The sequence below is a fragment of the Rhinichthys klamathensis genome, unplaced genomic scaffold (assembly GCF_029890125.1).
Source record: "Rhinichthys klamathensis goyatoka isolate OS25496 unplaced genomic scaffold, OSU_Roscu_1.1 h1tg000040l_1, whole genome shotgun sequence".
Lineage (NCBI taxonomy): Eukaryota > Metazoa > Chordata > Actinopteri > Cypriniformes > Leuciscidae > Rhinichthys > Rhinichthys klamathensis.
In genome coordinates this window covers 1,341,059-1,361,228 of record NW_026606587.1, presented here as the reverse complement: position 1 = coordinate 1,361,228, position 20,170 = coordinate 1,341,059, and the positions used below count along the sequence as shown (strand labels likewise).

The 20,170-nt window shown below is 38.5% G+C and overlaps 1 protein-coding gene across 1 annotated transcript; it reads left to right on the top strand.

Annotated features, from left to right (window-relative positions):
- The first annotated feature begins 253 nt into the window (after positions 1 to 253).
- Positions 254 to 17,074, top strand: asphd2 (aspartate beta-hydroxylase domain containing 2). The gene is made up of 4 exons (XM_056246573.1): positions 254 to 401; positions 1,067 to 2,267; positions 3,171 to 3,284; positions 15,845 to 17,074. The coding sequence occupies exons 2-4, from the start codon at positions 1,382 to 1,384 to the stop codon at positions 15,952 to 15,954; spliced, it is 1,110 nt and encodes a 369-aa protein (XP_056102548.1). The 5' UTR covers positions 254 to 401; positions 1,067 to 1,381; the 3' UTR covers positions 15,955 to 17,074.
- Positions 17,075 to 20,170: the final 3,096 nt, after the last annotated feature.

Genomic DNA, 20,170 nt, shown 5'->3' with positions numbered 1-20,170 from the left:
TTTAATAGCGAATTTAAAATATTATTTGACCTACAATAAAATTATATATTGTCCATGTTAATGGTGCTATTATAGGCATTATCGATATTAATAATATAATGAAGCATTTGTTATGGTTTCAGTAGCCAGTCAGTCAGTAGCCTTAGCCTATGCGTCTTCTAAACGCCCAGATTTCAATGATGAGACGTCGGGCGTCTGTCATGTTGTTTTCTGCCCGGTTGTCTCTGGCGTTATGGACGTCGTCTGACAGCGCTTTACGGACATAAGGGCAGGACTAGAGACTGCAATGAAACAGCGACAGGGGGGTGTCTGAGAGGGAAGTGTAGAGGAAGAATAACTGGCATTGCTGGGCGGAACAGTCGCTGAAAATCTGACAGACAAGAAGTGCCGCGCAGTTCTCGGTAAATATCAATTTGAATGAACGTCATTTGCGCATTGACTCGTTATAATCGTAGCCTATTATTGCATGCTGGATCTCTTGATTTTTAGCTGGGGTTTCTTTTTCTTTGTGCTGTGTTATTGTACGCATTCCCCTGCTGTTACTCTCTCTCAATCTGTCTGTGTTGACAGACGCCGGGTTTGTTTTTGTCTTTCATCTCTACTAGCCTGTCAGGATGCATTGCATTCTAACCGAAGGGTCCTAATGCAACAGTAATGCAACAATTCCCTGTTCTCTTCGTGTAAGCCAATTAGGCTCTATGGTCTAATTTGTTCCTTCAGGTTTGTGTTGACTGTATTGCAGTATACCTTGAAATTCTCTCATGACTCATGATTCTAAAAAGTGCAGTGCGGAGGTGTTGCAAAGACTGAATTTGAAATGTCATGCCCGTCTGTGTGTGCTGCGGTCTCTATCAAGCTGCTCGTCGGTCTGTGCGTGAGTGTGTGTATGTGGGGGATGTGTGTGTGGGTGGGTGGTATATAAAATGATCATGTGGTCAAACCGGGCTGTCAAGGCAGGTGTGATGCAGTTTGCCTCATCGGCAATGTCGGCATAGTGATATTCTGCTGCACTTTATCACAAAATGTTCTTATATCTTTTTTCTTTTTTTTTTGCTCTCTTTTCCAGGTGCCCTCCGGTGCACTGTGTCTCTGTTGGCTGGGATCAGGAGGCGAGGAGCAGCTGAAATATCTCACACTATCAACATTTCCGAATGCATTGAAACGGATGAGAAAAGCTCGCTTGAATTAACCAAAGCGACTGGAACGCGATCCAATTAGACAAAAAGCTCTTCGAAAATGAAGCAAAAACACGAGGCAGCGTCACTTTACTAAAACAACAAATCAAACCGAACCCAACAGATAAGAATACTCAAAATCATATCTATGTACGTCTAAGAGTGTGTGTTTGAGTTGGAGTGTGAATCTATGTTCGTATGCAGGGATGGAGTGGTCTTTAGAGCGGATGAGGGAATGGGTGGCAGGTGGCATGCAGTCGGTGCGAGAGTGTGAGACCAGTGCTCTAGGCACTGCTCTTTGTCTCGCCTTTCTGTTTATCTGGTACTGCTACCGCGTGGGATGCGAGCACGCCGTCCCTTCGCTCCGTGGTGGTTTCAGCCCAGAGCCACGTGGCGGAGCCCTACCTGGTGGAGTTCTCGCCTCGGATCTCTCGGCCCGCGGAGGCTCGTCGAAACTCCGTCAGGTCGGAGGAAGCGGTGTCAGCGAGGAAGAACTCAACGGCTTCGCCTACTGCCAGTCAACTGAATGCTTCCGTTGCTCCAAGCCTGGCGAGGGCCTGAACCAGCGGCTCTACCATAGCCTGCAGGAGTACGCCAAGCGCTACACCTGGGCCGGCATGGGCCGCGTCCACAAGGGCGTACGCGAGCAGGGCCGCTATCTGCTCTGCAGCCGGCCCTCCATCCAGAAACCTGAGGTCTTCTTCCTACCGGACCTTCCCTCGGCTCCTTTCTTCTCACGGGAGGCGCAGAAGCATGACGTGGAGCTTCTGGAGAGAAGTTTCCCTGCACTTCTGGCCGAATTCGAGAGCGTGTACCGGCTGCCGTCCAGTCGGACCGGCTCCTCGCTTCCACTGGGCTGGAAGGCCAACAGCACACCCCGTGGCCAGTGGTGGACCTTCTATCTGGTGAACCAGGGAACTCCGATGGTGCTGAACGCCAGGCGGTGTCCGCGTACGTGGAGGGTGCTCGGCCAGCTCCGTACCTTTATTGCGAATAATGTGTTTGGAAACGCCTGCTTCTCAGTGCTCAGTCCTGGAACAACCATCACTGAACACTACGGCCCAACCAACGTACGCCTGCGCTGCCATCTTGGTAAGAGGTCAAAGGATGTGAATCTATGTACACTACCTGTTGAAAGTTTGGGCACAGCTACTTATTGTTTATTATTTACAAATATTTTACAACTACATTTTAGAATAATCTCATCTATACTGTGACATAGTGTATCACAGATGGATGTATGGAAATGTTTATAATAATATTGAATTACACTACCATTCAAACATTAAATTGTTCAGCAAGAATGCATTAAATTGCGAGTTAAGTTCACCCCTATTTATATTTCAAATAAAGGATGTTCTTTTAAACTTTCTATTCATCAAAGAATCTAGAACAAAAATGCAACATGGTTTCCACAAAATATTAAGCAGCACAGCTGTTTGAAATATTGATAATAATACAAATATTTCTTGAGCAGCAAATCAGAATGATTTCTGAAGGATCATGTGACACTGAAGACTGGAAAAATGATGCCACCACAGGAATAAATGACATTTTAACATCTTAAACTTGTAATACTTCACAATATTATGTTTTTTACTGTATTGTAATAAAAAAAAAATGCAGCCCAGGTAAGCAGAAGATCTTAATATTTCCAAACCTAAACTTTTTTTTAATGGTGTAATGTTAAACAAATCATATTTGATCATCTTCAGATTCACAGCCCAACTTCATCAGTTTTGATGAAGAGTTTGCATGAATGCTGGATACTTGTTGGATGCTTTACTTTTACTAAAAAACTTTTAGTTATGTAAAGAAATTAATATATAAGTTTATATTTCTCTACAGAACTGATTTCAAGCATTTTCAAGATCATGAGAAAAATAAACTTTAGCCGAACGTTTCCAAACATCTGACTGGCAATGTATGCATTATATGTGACACCAGCAGTCTGTGCCTGTTTAAGGTATAGCCATTTTCCCTCTGTGTGTGCAGGACTGAAGGTGCCCTCTGGTTGTGAATTGGTAGTTGGTGGAGAGCCGCAGTGCTGGTCTGAGGGAAGCTGCCTGCTGTTCGATGACTCTTTTCTTCACACTGCATTTCATGATGGTGAGAAACAGAAACAGTGTGCAGAATAAGTATAATAGATTGTGGTGCAATTAGAAATAAATCATTTGAAAATGAATACATTTGGAAAAACTAAATTGAACCTGTTAAAAATGAACATGTAACAGATTTATACTTTAAAGAGGAATTTATGAATTATGTAGTCTAATAATCTACAGTAAATAATAATATAATAATCCTATTATAGTATTTTTCATGCATAAAAAAAGGCTAAAAGCAAGTAAATACTGTAACCAACAGTGTACTTAGTAATCTAGTTTTTGCACACTTGGAATCATATTTTTACAGCTAACACTAATTTTACAGTACACAGTGAATATGTCATGATTCATGAATATGACAATGAAAAACTGGATATAGCACAGCATAATTTGAAATCTTTTTTTTTTATACTTGCTCTTTCTTGTCCAGTGATAGCTGATAGCTCCTGTCTGTAACCAATTCACACAATACACATGTTTTTATACAGGCTATGCACACTAGATCTAACAGCTGGATATGTCGCAGTTTTTCAGGTTCTGGCCATTAAATGTTTATTAGATGCTCAAAGACTTGTTTAAAATGCGTATTTGCTGAATGCTGACAGTATATGAAAAAGTATTATAGTATTTGCTTTTCAATTATTAGACGGAACTGTTAAAGGGATAGTTCACCCCAAAATGAAAATTCCGTCATTAATTATTCACCCTCATGTCGTTCCAAACCTGTAAGACTTTCGTTCATCTTCAGAACACAAGAAGAAGGTTTTGATGAAATCTGAGAGCTTTATGTTCAGAGAGTAAACTAATGAAGGCTAAGAATAGGAGCTCCATGCATCTGTATTCAAGCACTGCGTCTCTCAGCTCTGTCAAAAATACAAGTCCTGCTTATGACACTTTTTGGCCAAACAGAAAAACGTATCGATGCAAATAATTAAAAAATGCCAAATATCGGCCAATATATCTAGTGTGCAGTTAGTTGCACTAAGAAAAGCTTCACTATTTCTGTTAATCATATTTTATTTACCATATATTATGAATTATATATTATAACTAAATTATGAATGATTCTCTAAAACATTTTAGGGGGGATTTTTTGAGGACAGGTGTGCACTGTGCAGGTAATTCTGTAAGAGATCAGACTTAAAGTCCACAGGAAATCAAAATGGAAGTTTTTTTGGCTTTTAGTATGTGTTAGTTGTTATCTATAATCTAGTGTGCTCCAAAACAATGACACAATTAGTATTTAGAAGATATAAGCATTCAAAACTTACAGTCTCTGTCTTCCGACAAATATGGATCAATGATTTTGATGACATCACTCTGCACTTCAGCTTCTCATCTGATTTTCTGTCCAATCAAATGCTCTCTAGAATCTGAAGCGTCCCGCCCGTTGTACATTATAATTATACTGCGGCTAAAATCGGTCACTTGTTCACACAATTAATATTAACAACCACAGCGCGCACACAGTCTGCTCCGGTTTATAGACACGATAGCACCGAGCGGATCATATGCACGAGTCGGCGCAGACCACATAACGTTTGGCGTATTCTGCATAGAATGCTATATTTTAAAGAGATATGGAGGAAAAACGGTTCGATTAGAAGGAAACTGTGGCTTTACCGAGCTCAATGGCTCTGGCCAGCTGATATAAACGAAACGCTATTGGCTATTTAAAAAAGGGGAGGAGCTGTTTGATATGTCCCGCCCATAGACTGTAAAAAAAAAATGGACAAAGCGTCTGTGACGTCACCCATAGACTTTCTGAATAACGGTTTTGAGGCCGTTTATGGGGGGTATCTTTTGAAAATCTTGGGAAATCCTAACCCCGCCCACCTTCTGGCCAATCCATATATGGGTAAAAGGGCGGCTTTGTGTGAGACTGAGCCGGCCGATGGACGCGCCTCTTCAGCCAAGCAGCCTCAGCTATCTGTACCGTTACAAGATCGACTGGCAGACAGTGGTGGAGGAAGTACTGAATCTCAGTACTTAAGTAAAGTACAATTAACCAGAGACATATTTACTGTAGTGAAAGTAGAAGTACCACAATGACAACCCTACTTAAAGGAGAACTCCGGCGCAAAATGAACCTTTGGTCTAATTACACATTGTTACCTAGTCAACCGTTATCTGAGATTTGTTTTCATGATTATCGAATGCAAATAGTTTTATCTCTAAAAACAGTTTAGCCTATAAAGCTAGTATAACGCTAGTATATTGGGCATCGAGTAATGACAAATAAAAATCGCTTGTTAATACCACTAACAAGGCTCAAAATAGCCCCACACTAACACGGTAGCATAATGAGGGTCCCTACCTTCAAACCGAAGCATTGAGAACTTTGTCAGTGTCCAGACAGTTTAATAAGAAGATATTTAATACATACAGTCAACTTCGCGTATACAGACAGAAGCCATCTTTGAAAAACAGTCTCTACCAGTTGATCTACGAACGCCGATCCAAGTGCGCTGGTGAGATGTGAACGAGCTATAAGTTGTGATAAGGTGAGCGCGAACAGCAGGCTTGGATCGGCGTTCGTAGATCGACTGGTAGAGACTGTTTTTCAAAGATGGCTTCTGCCTGTATACGTGAAGTTCTTTAAGTCAAAAGTAAAAAGTACCTCATTTTAAATGTACTTTAAGTATTAAAAGTAAAAGTACTTGCATAACAATTAATTTTCTTAATGTCTATATTCTAATGATTAATAAAACAGTTAATCCTAACTCATTGAACCTAATAATCCTATAATGATGTTCAATAATGATGGAAAAGCCGTTATTTTTTTTATTTTTTTTTACCATTTCTGAACAAGCTTGCACTTAGGCAATATACACATCAAGCTTAATTTGACGGGGTTTGGCTGTAAACGCAATTCATTTTTGGCGTAATTCTGAACCTCTTGGCTTGCCATACTAATCCTAACCAAACGTATAATAGGCTACACGCACCCCACACCACTACTAAACCTACCCATGCGTATCCTGTGCACGTAAAAACAAATTTCCGCGTACAAATTGCACGATAAACACACTGCGTGCTATAGAGACGCATTTAGTGTGACCGGGTTGATATGGCAACCAAACTTCACTGGTGAGACAAACGTGCGACGAACGGACGGTCAGGATGACGTTTTGGCAGGGGAAAACTAATCCGAAAATGTAACAGAACGTTGTAGAAATGTAGTGGAGTAGAAAGTATAATAATTGCTGCAAAATGTAACGAAGTAAAAGTAATAAGTATGCACTATTGATTCTACTTAAGTAAAGTAAAGATATGTGAAAAATGTACTTAAGTAAAGTAACGAAGTATTTGTACTTCGTTACATTCCACCACTGCTGGCAGACTAGGCTACTTTTTACAGTCTATGGCTACTACATTCACTGCAAAGCTGCTGAAGAGTACAACCCATCAAAATATGTTAACACTCCAATGTGGGACATATCAGTCTATTCTTATGTTACATTTATTCATTTGGCAGACGCATTTACAGTGTTTCAAACGTCAGTTATAACCGGTTATAACCATAGGTAAACTACCTCGGACGCTAACTTATCTGAGACGATTTAATGCTAACTGTTGCAGTGCCACTGCCCACAAACATTGATGCTAAATAGTGCTAACTACGTGAAATAGTAGTGGAATGTCACTTACCGGAAAAAAACAGAGCGAAGTAGCCTACTCCTACAGTGTCGGTTAGTGCAGTTATAGCAGAGCAACCCATTTTATGTACGATAATTCAAAACAAATGTTCAGAAAGGATACAGAAGTGGGATGATGTGTTGTGTCAGATCATGGCCGAGACGTCAAATTTCAGGAATTCCACTCGGCGCAGCCCGTTATCAGCTGTCAATCAAAGTTAACCACGCCCTTATTTGTCATACATTTTATATCTAAATACGATCTAAACTAACCATGGGACCAACCTGTAAAAACATGAATTTATGCTGTGAAAACGGACATTTTAACATGGGGTCTATGGACATTTGCTCCATTTTGGGACCTGCAATTTTCGATGTATTGCAGTTTTTCGCACTTCCGGGTAGGCTTCATTTTTCAGATTAGAATGTTGCCGCTTGGTCCCACCCTATCTTCCTGTTTCAGTGGAAATTATGTCAACACATTGAATAACGCTGTGCGTTTCAAGGCACTTCACTGGGCCTTTAAAATCATCATGAAATCAAAATGGACAATTCTTTTTTTATTTTTTTTATTGCAGTTGTCTAGCAGGAGAAATAGGTTCCCATGTATCCGTTTGGCTTTTTTTTTTTTTGTAACCTGTTTTTTTGGGACCCTAATGGTGTCTAGTTTGGAATTTTTGATGTTGCCGAGGTCAACTAATGTCCCATGGGGTTCGTTTGGCGGCCATCTCGAAGTGATGTCAGCGCTAGGGGTGAAAAATGAGATTATCTCCTGAACCACACAACATACAAAGACAAATGAACCCACTTTTTTATATAATTCTGACACCAGGAATCAAATGGAAAGGTCATTGACATGGTACAACCACTCTTTTTTGGTGAAAAATAGACAAATAACACATTTTAGGCTCATAACGATGTAACTTAAATTGCTATTTTGTTTTTGCAATAGTTTCCTGCATTAGTCCTGTTTGTCATATGCCCATGAATGAGGTGTCAAATCGTGCGGATTATTGAGGAGAGGTGTGCTATATCTTTTATAAGCGATCGGGCGTATAATGTTTGCCCATAGACTTAACATTGCAACGAATTTTGGAGAGTCGTAGCTCTAAGCGAGGATTTCGTAGAAACATATGGGTTACCACATTTGAAGAGGCTGGCAGGCTCTGTAAGAACATACCTCACAATGAGGTGTAAGTTGTACCCCTGGGGGGCAAGATCTGCCCAAAGTTGCCCCAAAGACATACTATGGTGAAGGGACGGCCCATGAAACAGGGATTGCGCATACGTGTTTATCCCACTATGTAACTTGCATAGGAATTTTGTATCAAACATAACTCTGGATCACAGTGTCATAGAGACAGGGGGTGGTCTCTCAGGATCACCATAAAGCCACACCCTAGCAACCATTTAGAACACCCTAGCAACTAGTTCCATAGACTTCCACCGAAAGAGGTCAAAGGGATATCTTGGGATAGAAGTGTCATAGAAACATGAGGGTGGGCTCATTTGACTCGGGGCAGTAAACAGCCAATCACAAATCACCTTCAACACTTCCTAGCCATGCCCTAGCAACCATTGTCGAGCACCCTAGCAACCCAAACCCAAAGAGGGATGGGACATTAGTTGACCTCGGGAACATCAAAAATTCTTAACTAGACACCATTAGGGTCCCAAAAAAACAGGTTACAAAAAAATGCCAAACAGGTACATGGGAACCTATTTCTCCTGCTAGACTACAGTGTTTACAATAAATTATTTATCTGTGCACATTATTATAGGTTTTTTTTTTTTAAATGGGCAGCGGCTATTTACCGTAAGCGTAAATAGTAGTTGAATGCTATTTACAGTTAGTGCAAATAGTGGCAAATACTATTAGCACCTCAGTGTATTGTAGTATATTATAAAACAGTGCGAAAAATAACAATAAATTCAGTATATATGATTATATTTATTAAAAACATGAATGAATGGCACCTTATTGGGACATTGTCCCTTTCCCTAAAGCCCTCCCCTACACCTACCCCTAACAATACCCGTTAATAACTCCTTATTCACACCAAATATCTGTTATTAATGTTCCCTCAAATTCTTTATTCAAAATAATTTCCCCTTAACATTGCAGCGTCATCTTTTCTCTTCTCTAATGGCATGTTTACTGGCGTGAGGGCGGGACAACCTGTCACTGTTGTGGCAAAATCAATTATTAAACAAAAAGCATCACGTTAAGAGACAGGATTCCAAATTGTATAAAAAATAAAGTATTTTATTCTTGCAAGAATAGTTCCCAGTCAACCAAACAGACCAGCTGCAGGCAGAGTGAGACCACGAGGAGGGTTTTTCTAGTAGCTTTATAGTGTTCTTATCTCTTGTCATTCATTTGTTTAGAAAAGGAGGAACAATGGCTTAATGGCCACCCCCAAGACCTTCTAACCCCAGGGGTTTTCTCACCTCTGAAGTCAGAGGTCACTGCCTAATCATCTCCTGATTGTCTCACACACCTACCTCCAGCTGTATCAACATATCAACAGAAGAAACAGGGCCCTTTGTTCTCGATCAACTCAGGGATATCATAAAGAGATCATACGATATTTCAGTGCAATGTCTATTATTAATCAGTCAATATTAACATTTCCGCAACAATTCCCCGCTTTTTATCATTCAGATTACCCATAATCAAATTTTAAGTCATATCATCACACTTATACTCTTCATTTCTGACTTTTGTATAAATGATCGCTCTTCTTAACCATTTGTGCTTAACTCGATTAATATTTTTCATTGTAACTTCCGCTACTTGTATCGTCTGCATAATTTTGTTCACCCTTGGGTTAGACCAGGGGTCTCAAACTCAACTTAACTGGGGGCCGCTGGAGGTAGAGTCTGGGTCAGGCTGGGCCGCATCAAGTATTCCACAAAAAAATAGTATTCAAGTATTCCAAAAAAGGAGCACAACTGATCCAATCTTCTCAATCTTTATTATTAACGTTTCTTCTGATCTGTTCCTCTGAATTTGAACATTCCTTTCTGTACATGATTGGTTCTTTATGAGCTGTCCTTCTGACAGTTGAAGTTCATATTACAAACTTTCTTTATCTTTTCCTTATAACACATATTTGTGGTACTTATATTTCCTCATGTCCTTTTTATTTTCAATATGATATTGAATGTTTTTTTGGAAGGCACATTTCCTTTTATTATACTTAGAAAAACAATTATTGCTTTTGAAATACAAATATTTGCAGTCATGTCTGCCCGTCTTATTGAATTCTTTCTACACATGTATAGTGTCTCAGGCAAATTACTTACTTTGCACAAATCAAAGCAAACCTTCTTATCAACCTGTTGGACACATATTACAAGCTCAAAATGACTATTCTCACATTGTTTTAGAGCAAGGATCTCCAACACGTCGCTCGTGAGCTACCAGTAGCTCGAGGCCTGATTGGTGGTAGCTCGCCAAGGGGCCGTTCACATATCGCGCTCACATATTTTGCACGCTCAAGTTCGTTATTTCAAATGTAGGCGCGCGGCAAGCCCGCTCATAATTGAAGCGACGCGCTAATTTTTTCCAGGCGCAGTATGTTTGTACTTTGCGGTTGTCTATGACAACTATTGACAACAAACCCACCGTAAGCTGTCACGAGACTATCTATGGTAGCCCATAAGGGATAAAAAAATAAAAACGCGGCACACGCCAAGGGGCGCACTAACATTAAACTTTAATGTCAAGTAGGGGGCCACAAAATATCACCCCGCAGGCCTCAAATGGCCCTCGGGCCGCGAGTTTGAGACCACTGGGTTAGACTGTCATTTTCCAATTGAACAGCCTCCTATTCACCCATAAATAACAACATTATCAGAATAACACATTAACATTATTCCACGTCCATCTCTTAATGTCTGATTTTCGTATGCCTGATCACTCTACTTGAATTTTGGAAAGAATATTTTGAAAGTAATACAAATTTTAAAAATAAAAAGTTTGTAGCAAATAGGTAAACACTTTTGTCTAAGACCGGGCTAAACGAGTAAACACTGTTACCGCATTTCTGACATAAAATCAGACCCTCAGTCATCTCAGACATAGGTTACAGCATAGTAGGAATAAAGAAAAATAATAGTTAAAATAAAAATATAAACATAAAATAAAATCCCTCATTTCAAATTTCTTTGATTATTTTTAATCCTACAAATCCACCCTTGGCACCGGTGGCCACACGCATGAAGTCCAAAGGTAGCACAGTCCATAGTCCAAGACATGCTTTCTGTTGTGTAGATGTCATCTTCAGTTGTAATACCAGTTGGTCAGTCTTTGTTTTCCTTTCAGCCCTGCTTTATGAGGCTTCCATCAAATGTTGTTCCACCGTTCATAGATATGCAAATCATCCATCACACACCTAACACCTCCACAAGAACAGGCACTGGATCTGGGAGCAAACGAGTGAGACAGTGGGACATCAAACTCGGAGCTGTATCTTTCTTAGACAGGACACTTGATATTAACTTAGGCAGCATGGATTCTGAAATTTAAAAGAGCATAGCCCAACAACCAACAAAAGCATACAGCATTCTTCATTGGTCAGAGGTTTGATATGGTCAGATTAAAATTTTCTTAAATTGATGTACTTCAAAATATGGTCAAGGGAGAATAAAATAAGATCGTACAAGCTCTTACACTGTTTCTGGAAACATTTAAATAAAACGAAACAAATGCTGGTTAAAAAAAAACATTTCATGAAGTGTATCAGCAAAATCATTCAGTGTAACCAAACGCAGAGATTCAATTGAATTAATGTCCCAAAACATTGTTGAAAGTAAAATGGACAAAATACAAATAAGAAGAAATCAAATAAGTTTCAGAAATGTTCCAAAAGCATTAATGAGAATACAAATATTTGTACTTGGGTGAAAATGAGAAACAATGAGACAAATGAAAACCTTAAGTTATTAAGTACTAAATCAACACTAACAAGCTTTTGTTTAATCAAATGTCTTTTTTTTACACATTTTACATTTAGCAACTGTTAATTCTGTAACACTGCTTCTGCTTAGCCTATTTTATCTTTATAAAAATAATAATGTTTCAAATTTCATCTAACTCTGCCCATTGTTTTGGTCACTATTAGCTTGCAAATGACTTCAATTCGCTGCACCTCCCGAAGCAGTCTGTCCCAATCAGGAATGTAAAACAGAGCTATCAGTGACAGTGGCTGATTCAATCACAATATCCAAATCATTATCATTGGCAGAACGTTAATTTTCATAAGTTGCATGTGTTTTCAATACAACATATTACAGTTCCCCGGCATCGTAATCAGGGTTCTAAATTAACTTTTTTGATCACCAGCCAATGTGGCTGGTAACTTTCTAAAGTTACCAGCCATTTAGAATTTCCACTAGCCAAATTTTTTCCGGTGAAAATAAGAGAAATTATGAGTGCCACTGAATGCATTTGATAATTTTATTAACATTGTTGGCATGAAAAACACAAATAAAGTACAATACAAGACAGAAAGTGCAAACATTTCATTTCAAGTTTGGGATCTATCTCTATTAGGGATGTGCACGAATATTAGAATTTTCGCTCTGTAATTATTATTAAAAAAATAAAATACTAATACTTTTTTTCTTCATTTTTTTTTCGCAGTTATAATTAAATGCACTGGGTGGAGCATTTAACAAGTGGATTGTGTTTTTGATCACATAATGTCGTTGTCTGCCTCGCGAAGTTTGGAATTACTTAGATGAAAATGATAGCCTATTACAAAATGGAATTACGTTTAATCAATTATTAATTATTATTATTATTATCATAATATCACCACCACAATGAGAAATCACATGAAATCCAAAGAAACAGCAGTCGACTGAGGAAGCAGCTGTCCATCACTGCATTAACGACTGCAGGTCAGCAGCTGTACCCCGATATCTTCTGGTAGCAAAATGATTTTGACATATGCTTCCTTTAAGTTTCGTTGAGGGAGACAGGTTTAAGAACAGAAAACGCAAAGTGCTGTTACTTCACTTTGCACACACACACACACGCGCGCGCGTCTCTGCAACGCCTGTGTGTCAGCGCAGCGCGTTTTCTCACTCGAGCATGTGGATATTATTGTTTTTCTCAACATGAACGTGAAACAATATAAACACGATAATCATATGCTGACTCGAGTATGTAGGCTACGGTCTGTACGATAACTGCGCAGTCTGCTTTTTTTTTTTTTTCTTTTTTTTTTTTTTTTTCCCCGTTTGCGCTGCCTGAGCTTAAATGCTTTTGTTGTTTATATATTTTGTTTACACATATTGTTTAATGTTTTCAACTAAAAGAAAACCTTAAGATATATAGTAAGCTTGTTGTGTATAGGCTATTGCCTAATGTATAAGCTTGTAAGAAATAATGACAAAAACCTTAAACTTAAAAAAAATAACGTAGGCTATCTCTCGTTAAACGACATTTAAATTTAAACCCAGAAGTCTGTCCCAACCACCGCCGCATTTAGTTTAATCTTAACTTTTTACTTTAGCTACTTTACTAGCTCCCTCCTCTTTCAGTCTGCTCCCTGCTCTGGCTCGTTCTTCATCTTCCTTGTGTTTTCTGGTGGACGGACGCGTACGCTCCGTTTGTTTCCATGATCATTTCTCGCGCTGGTTTCACTGCAAACTGCGCGCAGCCAATGGGCGTATGAAACGTCATCACGTAGCATTATGGCAGTGTTTATGGGAAATGTAGGAAGTACTGCCAGGGGGATAAATGACTGAGAACAGAACCTTATGCATCACCGGCCAAACTGGCTAGTAAGTTTTTATTAACACCCGCCAAAATGAATTTTAACCCGCATTTGGCGGGTTGGGGGGTGTTAATTTAGAACCCTGATCGTAACCCCTCCTACCCAGTTTCTGTAATTTTCCTTAAAGATATCCCATATCTTTAGTTTACCCCCCCAGGCAGGTCAAACTGTCTTTGTCCCTTAGAAGCCAAAAGGCCTTCATTTACGACCTAAATTACTTTCTGCTCCTCTCAGGAGGGGGGCACGGGACTACATTTTATTACTAAACGACCTCCTGTATTCTCTTCTCGGGCCCTAGGTGTCTATCTTCCTGGCCCATCTGGTTTTATTACGTTTGTTCTTTCCTGCCCCCTTCAGCTGCTAGAAACCCTCACAAAAACATATAACTAAATGAAATTAACAGTTTGGAAACAAATGAATATAAGTAATACAGAATTTTTCCGTAACAGTTTAACTTTGATCATACTTGTCCAGGGAAATTATCCCAGACCCATAATTTCCTTTATAAAACAGATAATATCTTTTCTTCCTTCAATGACTTAATATCAACCTTATTGATTTCCAGAATCTTTAGACATAACTGTCTCTATCATTAACACTAATTACAGACCTTTTAGGTTCAAGAAAACATGATGGTTGTCAAACTAAAACTAAACATCATCAGCATGACTGTTCAGTTATTCATACAGTATAAAGAAATTTAGCATGTCATCAATTTCATTAACACTGGTTTGAGAGCTTATTCTTCTATCAAATGGTAAGTCAGCAGATTCAACTTAATATTATCATTATTCCTCAGCTCCACTTCTACTGTTTCCCAGAAACCCCAAGATCCTATTACTCATATTTCAGTCCCTAAATTACACAGACAGCTATCATAGCCGCTTGCACCTTCAATTTTTGTTATAAAAATATGCTAATCTATTCTTCAATACCCTTGTTTTCATAACATCAATACAATAAAGCGCATTCATATCATCATTTCAATCATATTTTATCATTATTTTTATCATTAAAATATAGAATTTTCCCGTTTTACTTGATAAAACTTTTTATATCACTGTTAATCATATGCAATGCCTTATTTTATTCTGAAACTCATTTTTCATATAATTTCAACTTAATTTGATTTAACAGGCGTTCATAAATAGTTCCATGAATTCTATCTATCCCTAAATGCTACTTCTTTCTGCATTATAGTCTGCTCACATTCTTTATACACATTACAAAAACAATCACAATTACTGCTTTTCACTTTTTCTTCAAACATTCATCTGAAACACTGCTCCTCATTCACAACATTGCTCAAAAACACACACACACAAAGAAAACTGGTGTGTAAAACTGTAGGTGATCCTATACTGGCTGAACGCTATCTCTCCTGGATTTTCCCTCGACGCGCCTAATAATCTGTCAGATATCTCCGACAGATCCGATTTTCTTAACCTAAAAATCGGCCAGGGGTCGTCAATTATGGTTTACCCAAAATCAATATTTCAGTTAGCCCTAATTAACAAATGATGTGGCAAAATCTCTTGACCTGTTCGTAGGTCTCAATTTCCCACCTTTGCGAGAGCTCAATTCTCAGTCAAAACTTCTTGACTCAGCCTCAGTTTAGAAAATCTCTTAACCCATTTAGGGTCTCAATTTTCTTGGTCGAGGACCTCTTGCCCCAGTCTATGCCTTAAATCTCGCACCATAGAAAACAGTTTCAGATATCATAAAGAGATCATACGATATTTCAGTGCAATGTCTATTATTAATCAGTCAATATTAAAATTCCGCAACAGTCACTCACATGACATCACAACATAAGCAAACCAAAACCATCCAATCAATTTCCGATGGACAAAATCAAGTCCCGCCTAAAATGTTTTCTTCTTCACGAAGCCGTTTCACTTGGATATACGTCACAATAGAAAAAGAAAAGACTATCGCAACTTGTTTCATGCCGACTTTTTAAGTATTTTTGATAGACGGATTATAAAATGGCATACAGGAAACCACTCCGAACACATTAGCAACACCCTGGCAACCACTCACAACAACATGCTGAAAAGTTTTGCCGGGGCAAGAAAATGATAGTATTTACCATTTACATCATGAATTCCATATACTGTATGTGTGCTCAGGTTCTGCAGAAGATGGCCCGAGAGTCGTGTTCATGGTGGACCTGTGGCATCCAAACGTGGCAGCAGCCGAAAGACAGGCACTGGACTACATCTTCACCCCTGGACGCTGAAAGAGAGCTGGGAGAAGAGTAAAGGGTTAACAATTTCCATTGTATTAACAGTATGAGATGAGTGCAAAGGGAAAGACAGAGTGTGGAGAGCATCAGTCTCTTCCTCTAGTATACGTACCTTTACTCTCACTTAACTTCTTGGCACTGCTTCAGTAGAGACTCCGATGTACCGTCACTATTGTACATTTATCAATGTTTACAGACCTCTTCAAGTTTAACCATAGCCAAAACCTGCTGGTGAACTGTGCTTGAGACAAAGCCCTCGCAATGTTCATGTTGTTCTTACAATTTAGCTGCAGGGTCACTTTATACCCAGTGAGTGTCATAGTATCATTTCACCAAAAGCATTGACAGTCAATCGCACATGGAAATGCACTTTTTGCCAAGCCTGGTTGCCACAGCTAGGTAGGATTGTATAGGAAGCACAGTACAATGTTTGGTCTGTACATTTTTACTGAGGTTAGGCTTACAGAAGCGAAGCTAAACAGTCGTAAAACGACATATGCTGCAATGACAGTGGATTTGACATTTACAGCAAAGGTATGTGGATATATGGCAGAGATGGTATGCGAAGTGAACTGAAGCACTTCCAGCTATTGTGTAAAATGACCTCCTCCATTAAACGCACTAGTGGCAAGTTATTTTTCTGCCACGTCCAAGTCAGGGTCGGATCGTTGCGATGGGGATGAATACGAGCACATCAAATCAGCCTGCTTTCCACTTTACTCTTTCCTACCTTGAATTTTCGAAACGATTCAAAACTTATCAATCACTTTGTATCTCTGTGAAACTAAAGAGGGACAGGGCGCTTCATATTTTCCGGAAAACGCAACGTTATGGCTGTTAATATGTGCTAGGTTCAACCTTATTGTGCTTTGTCGTACTGCTTGTAAGCAGAGCTTTCGTGGTTGTCGCATCGATATGGGTACATTCCTTTTGTAAGACAGACCGTTTTGAGACCGTTTCGTGAGCAGTGACATTTTATATCATTGTGAGACTTTTGGAGTTGCAGATCAATTTTATGACAATGTTCCTACTTCCATGTTTCCAAATTGTGTGTCATGGACTCACTTTGCAATGGATTGAGTAATTCTGTTGATTTAATAAAGAACTAATTCAATATTTGGCTTTGTGTACTTTGTGGCAATGCTTGTATTTAAATATATCGTGACACGTTCTTGTGTGTTAATGCAAATTAACTGTGGGTGGGTATGAAAAAGATCTGGTAGCAATAACATTAGCTGCTTCTCAGGAACACCTGCTATTTGGACAAACATTAAAGCAACACGCTGGATGTTTGGAGGATTTTGTATATGGGGGTGGCAGATAGAAGGCTAGCGCTGCAAACTGCATCCATTATCAGACTGCAGCTCTGGAGATTTACATAATACATATTCCTCTTTTGCTAACACAGAAGGGAGAGATAAATAGTAGATGAATGGAACGGTAGATAAAAGGCAGATGCAATCCACCTACAGTCCATTTCTGTTCTCCAGATTGCATTTTGCAGAGGTTGCAGATCTAATATTCAGTCAGTATTCATAAGACCTTAATACTGCAGAAAATCATTAGAATGACATTCCAAACTGCATTTTCTTATGTAAATATTTAATGGCCTTTGAACCAACATGTAAAATGTCAAATCCAATTCCCAGCTGCAGCAGACACACTTCCCTGCTAACAAAATAGGCTAATGTTCATATTGTTTATGTTCTCTGAACGTTCAAAATGTCCGGGTTTTGAATGTTTAAAAAACGTTTTTTTCTTTGTTATGGGAACGTTAATATTATTTAAAAAAGATAACTTTCAACAAACATTCTACTAACGTTAGTTGAAGGTTTTTTGTTCATAACTTTGAGGACCTTAGCCAAAATTCTGAGAATGTTCCCCATTAGCTGGGCCTGGGTTGTCACATCATCATTCTGATGATAATGAAATACTTTTCTCAAAACAGATTATTTTCCAAATGGGCGGATTGGTAAAGATTTGATCCGGGCCACATTAACTTTAGCAAAGTTGTAGAAAATGTACATATTCACCATACTGAGTACTAGCTATAGGTAGGCTATAGTTTTATATAGTCCACATAGAACGAGTTTTTTTCCCCGTTTTTTTTTTTTTTCATTCCACTGCGCGGTTTTTCCACTAATAATGTTTTATGTAAACATGCTATAGACGAAAGCGTTTGACCCTTCCACCCGCCTTACTTCTATTGCAGCGCTCAAGTTAAAATATATTAGATTTTAAAAAGACTTTATGTGTGATAATGATTGTACTTGCACAGAAACGTTCATCAGTCTATTGCGATGTAGTATAATTGCCGCAAGGGGGAGCTAGACAGTCATTTCTCGATGGAAGTGACAGGGCGTCTGAACGAGCAGCTAATGGATGAATGTTTCCACTCATCTTCTGAAGGTCAAGGTTAGGATTTTTAATTGGATGAGCAAGGCCTACATCAGCACAAAAGGGCACCTTTTACCAATAGCTGTGTCTGAGAGAGAAAACCGTGACAGCTGTTGGAGCTTGGCAACATAGTGGAGCGACATTATGAAGCAGACAGGGACACTGCAGGGCACATTCCCTGAGCACTACAGCAGACAACACACACACACACACACACACACACACGTACACACCATAGAATTTGTAACCTAACAACATGGGCGAATGCAACAACAACAACAACAACAAAAGTGAGCAAGATGGGAGATGCTAAAAAAATTCAAATTAAATTTTGCATTAGACAACATTTTTTTTGGCAACACTCATCATTCAAGAATATTTAGAAGAAAATAAACATCTATACAGCCTATTTACAAAGTGCAGATACGACATCGTAGGTCTGTAAACCCTGTTAGTAAAGAACAAAAGGCCCTTTACTGAAAGAACCTGAAATACATCATCCATCAGACACATATAAACTGAAGTAAAATTGAAGTATATTTTTCAGAATCTATGCTTTTTGAGAATTCAGGTTATTGGGGAATTGAGGAGAATTGTGCTTATTGAGAAATAGGTTGATTTTCTGTTAGTACAGTACTTTATTTTGTTATAAGAAAGACTAATTAAAGAATGTTAGTAACTCTTTCTGTTCATGCATGATTTATAGCACAGGCAAAAGAGAACAAAAATGTCTCAATTTCCTAATAATATAATTCTATAGATTATAGCCTTACCTTTTATGTTGTGTATGTTTGCATACATCTTTTGAAGATGGGTTTCAGAAATAAGGCTTGGAAATGTGCAAGGCAGAGGTGAACTTTTGAGTTTAAATGTCATGTTTTATGCAGGTTATCTCAGTTCTGGTTCATAAGGAATAAATGGACCGTGGAGTGGCCTGAGGCTGGGATGTCCTGCACATGCTGTGCAATGGGATGCTGTGTTTAATCAAGTGAAAATCTGTGGGCGAATGAAGACTCCTCATCATGATGCGTTCTGAAAACTTTACCACCCCGGGGACACAGAGCACATTCAAGATGGTGGAACTAAAAAAAAAAAAAACCTGAAGACTAAAATGATCAAATTGAGCATTGAAAAAACAATATTAAACTTTTTTTTTTTTATCTCATGATTGCAGTCCTGGTTCATGGATATTATTCTGATATTGCAAGCAGATGCACTCTGTAAAGATAAAAAAAAAAAAAATTAAAACAGTCTGTATATTGCACAAACTGATTTTAGATTTTCTTGCTGATTTTTTATTTTATTTTAGATTTTCTTAGCAACAGTTATGTGATCGTGATCGACTCGATTGGTCATTTTTGGGAAGATTTCTGGGCTTAGAAACACAATCAGAAAGGTCTGAATGTCAAAGTGAAGTCAAATGTCAAACTCCTCTGCCAAATATTTTTGATCTCATGTTTTTACCTTTGTCATTACAAGCTTACTCTAATGAATAGATTTTTTTATGTAACAATTTTAAGTGGAAATGTGATTATCAATACTGGACATAATCAAATATTAAATACATGTTTTGATAAACCAGTTAGCTCAGAATTTGTACATAGACAGGGCATAAATTATAAATGATTTTATTTACATTTCATCTGATCAACCTGTTACCTCAGAAGTTTACATAATTGAGGCTATTGAATACATGTTTTTTTTTTATTAAACATGCATTATAAACTTTATTTAAATTTTGTCAATAACTTGTTATCTCAAAAGTTTACCTTACGTAGGCCTTATTAAATATTAAATACATATTTTCCATAAA

What these genes read in the sequence shown, in the direction of transcription:
- asphd2 (XM_056246573.1), top strand. Translation starts at nt 1,382, where the DNA reads ATGGAGTGGTCTTTAGAGCGGATGAGGGAATGGGTGGCAGGTGGCATG. An exon ending in ACGCCTGCGCTGCCATCTTG is followed by an intron (nt 2,268 to 3,170) that starts GTAAGAGGTCAA and finishes CTGTGTGTGCAG; the next exon opens with GACTGAAGGTGCCCTCTGGT. An exon ending in TCACACTGCATTTCATGATG is followed by an intron (nt 3,285 to 15,844) that starts GTGAGAAACAGA and finishes ATGTGTGCTCAG; the next exon opens with GTTCTGCAGAAGATGGCCCG.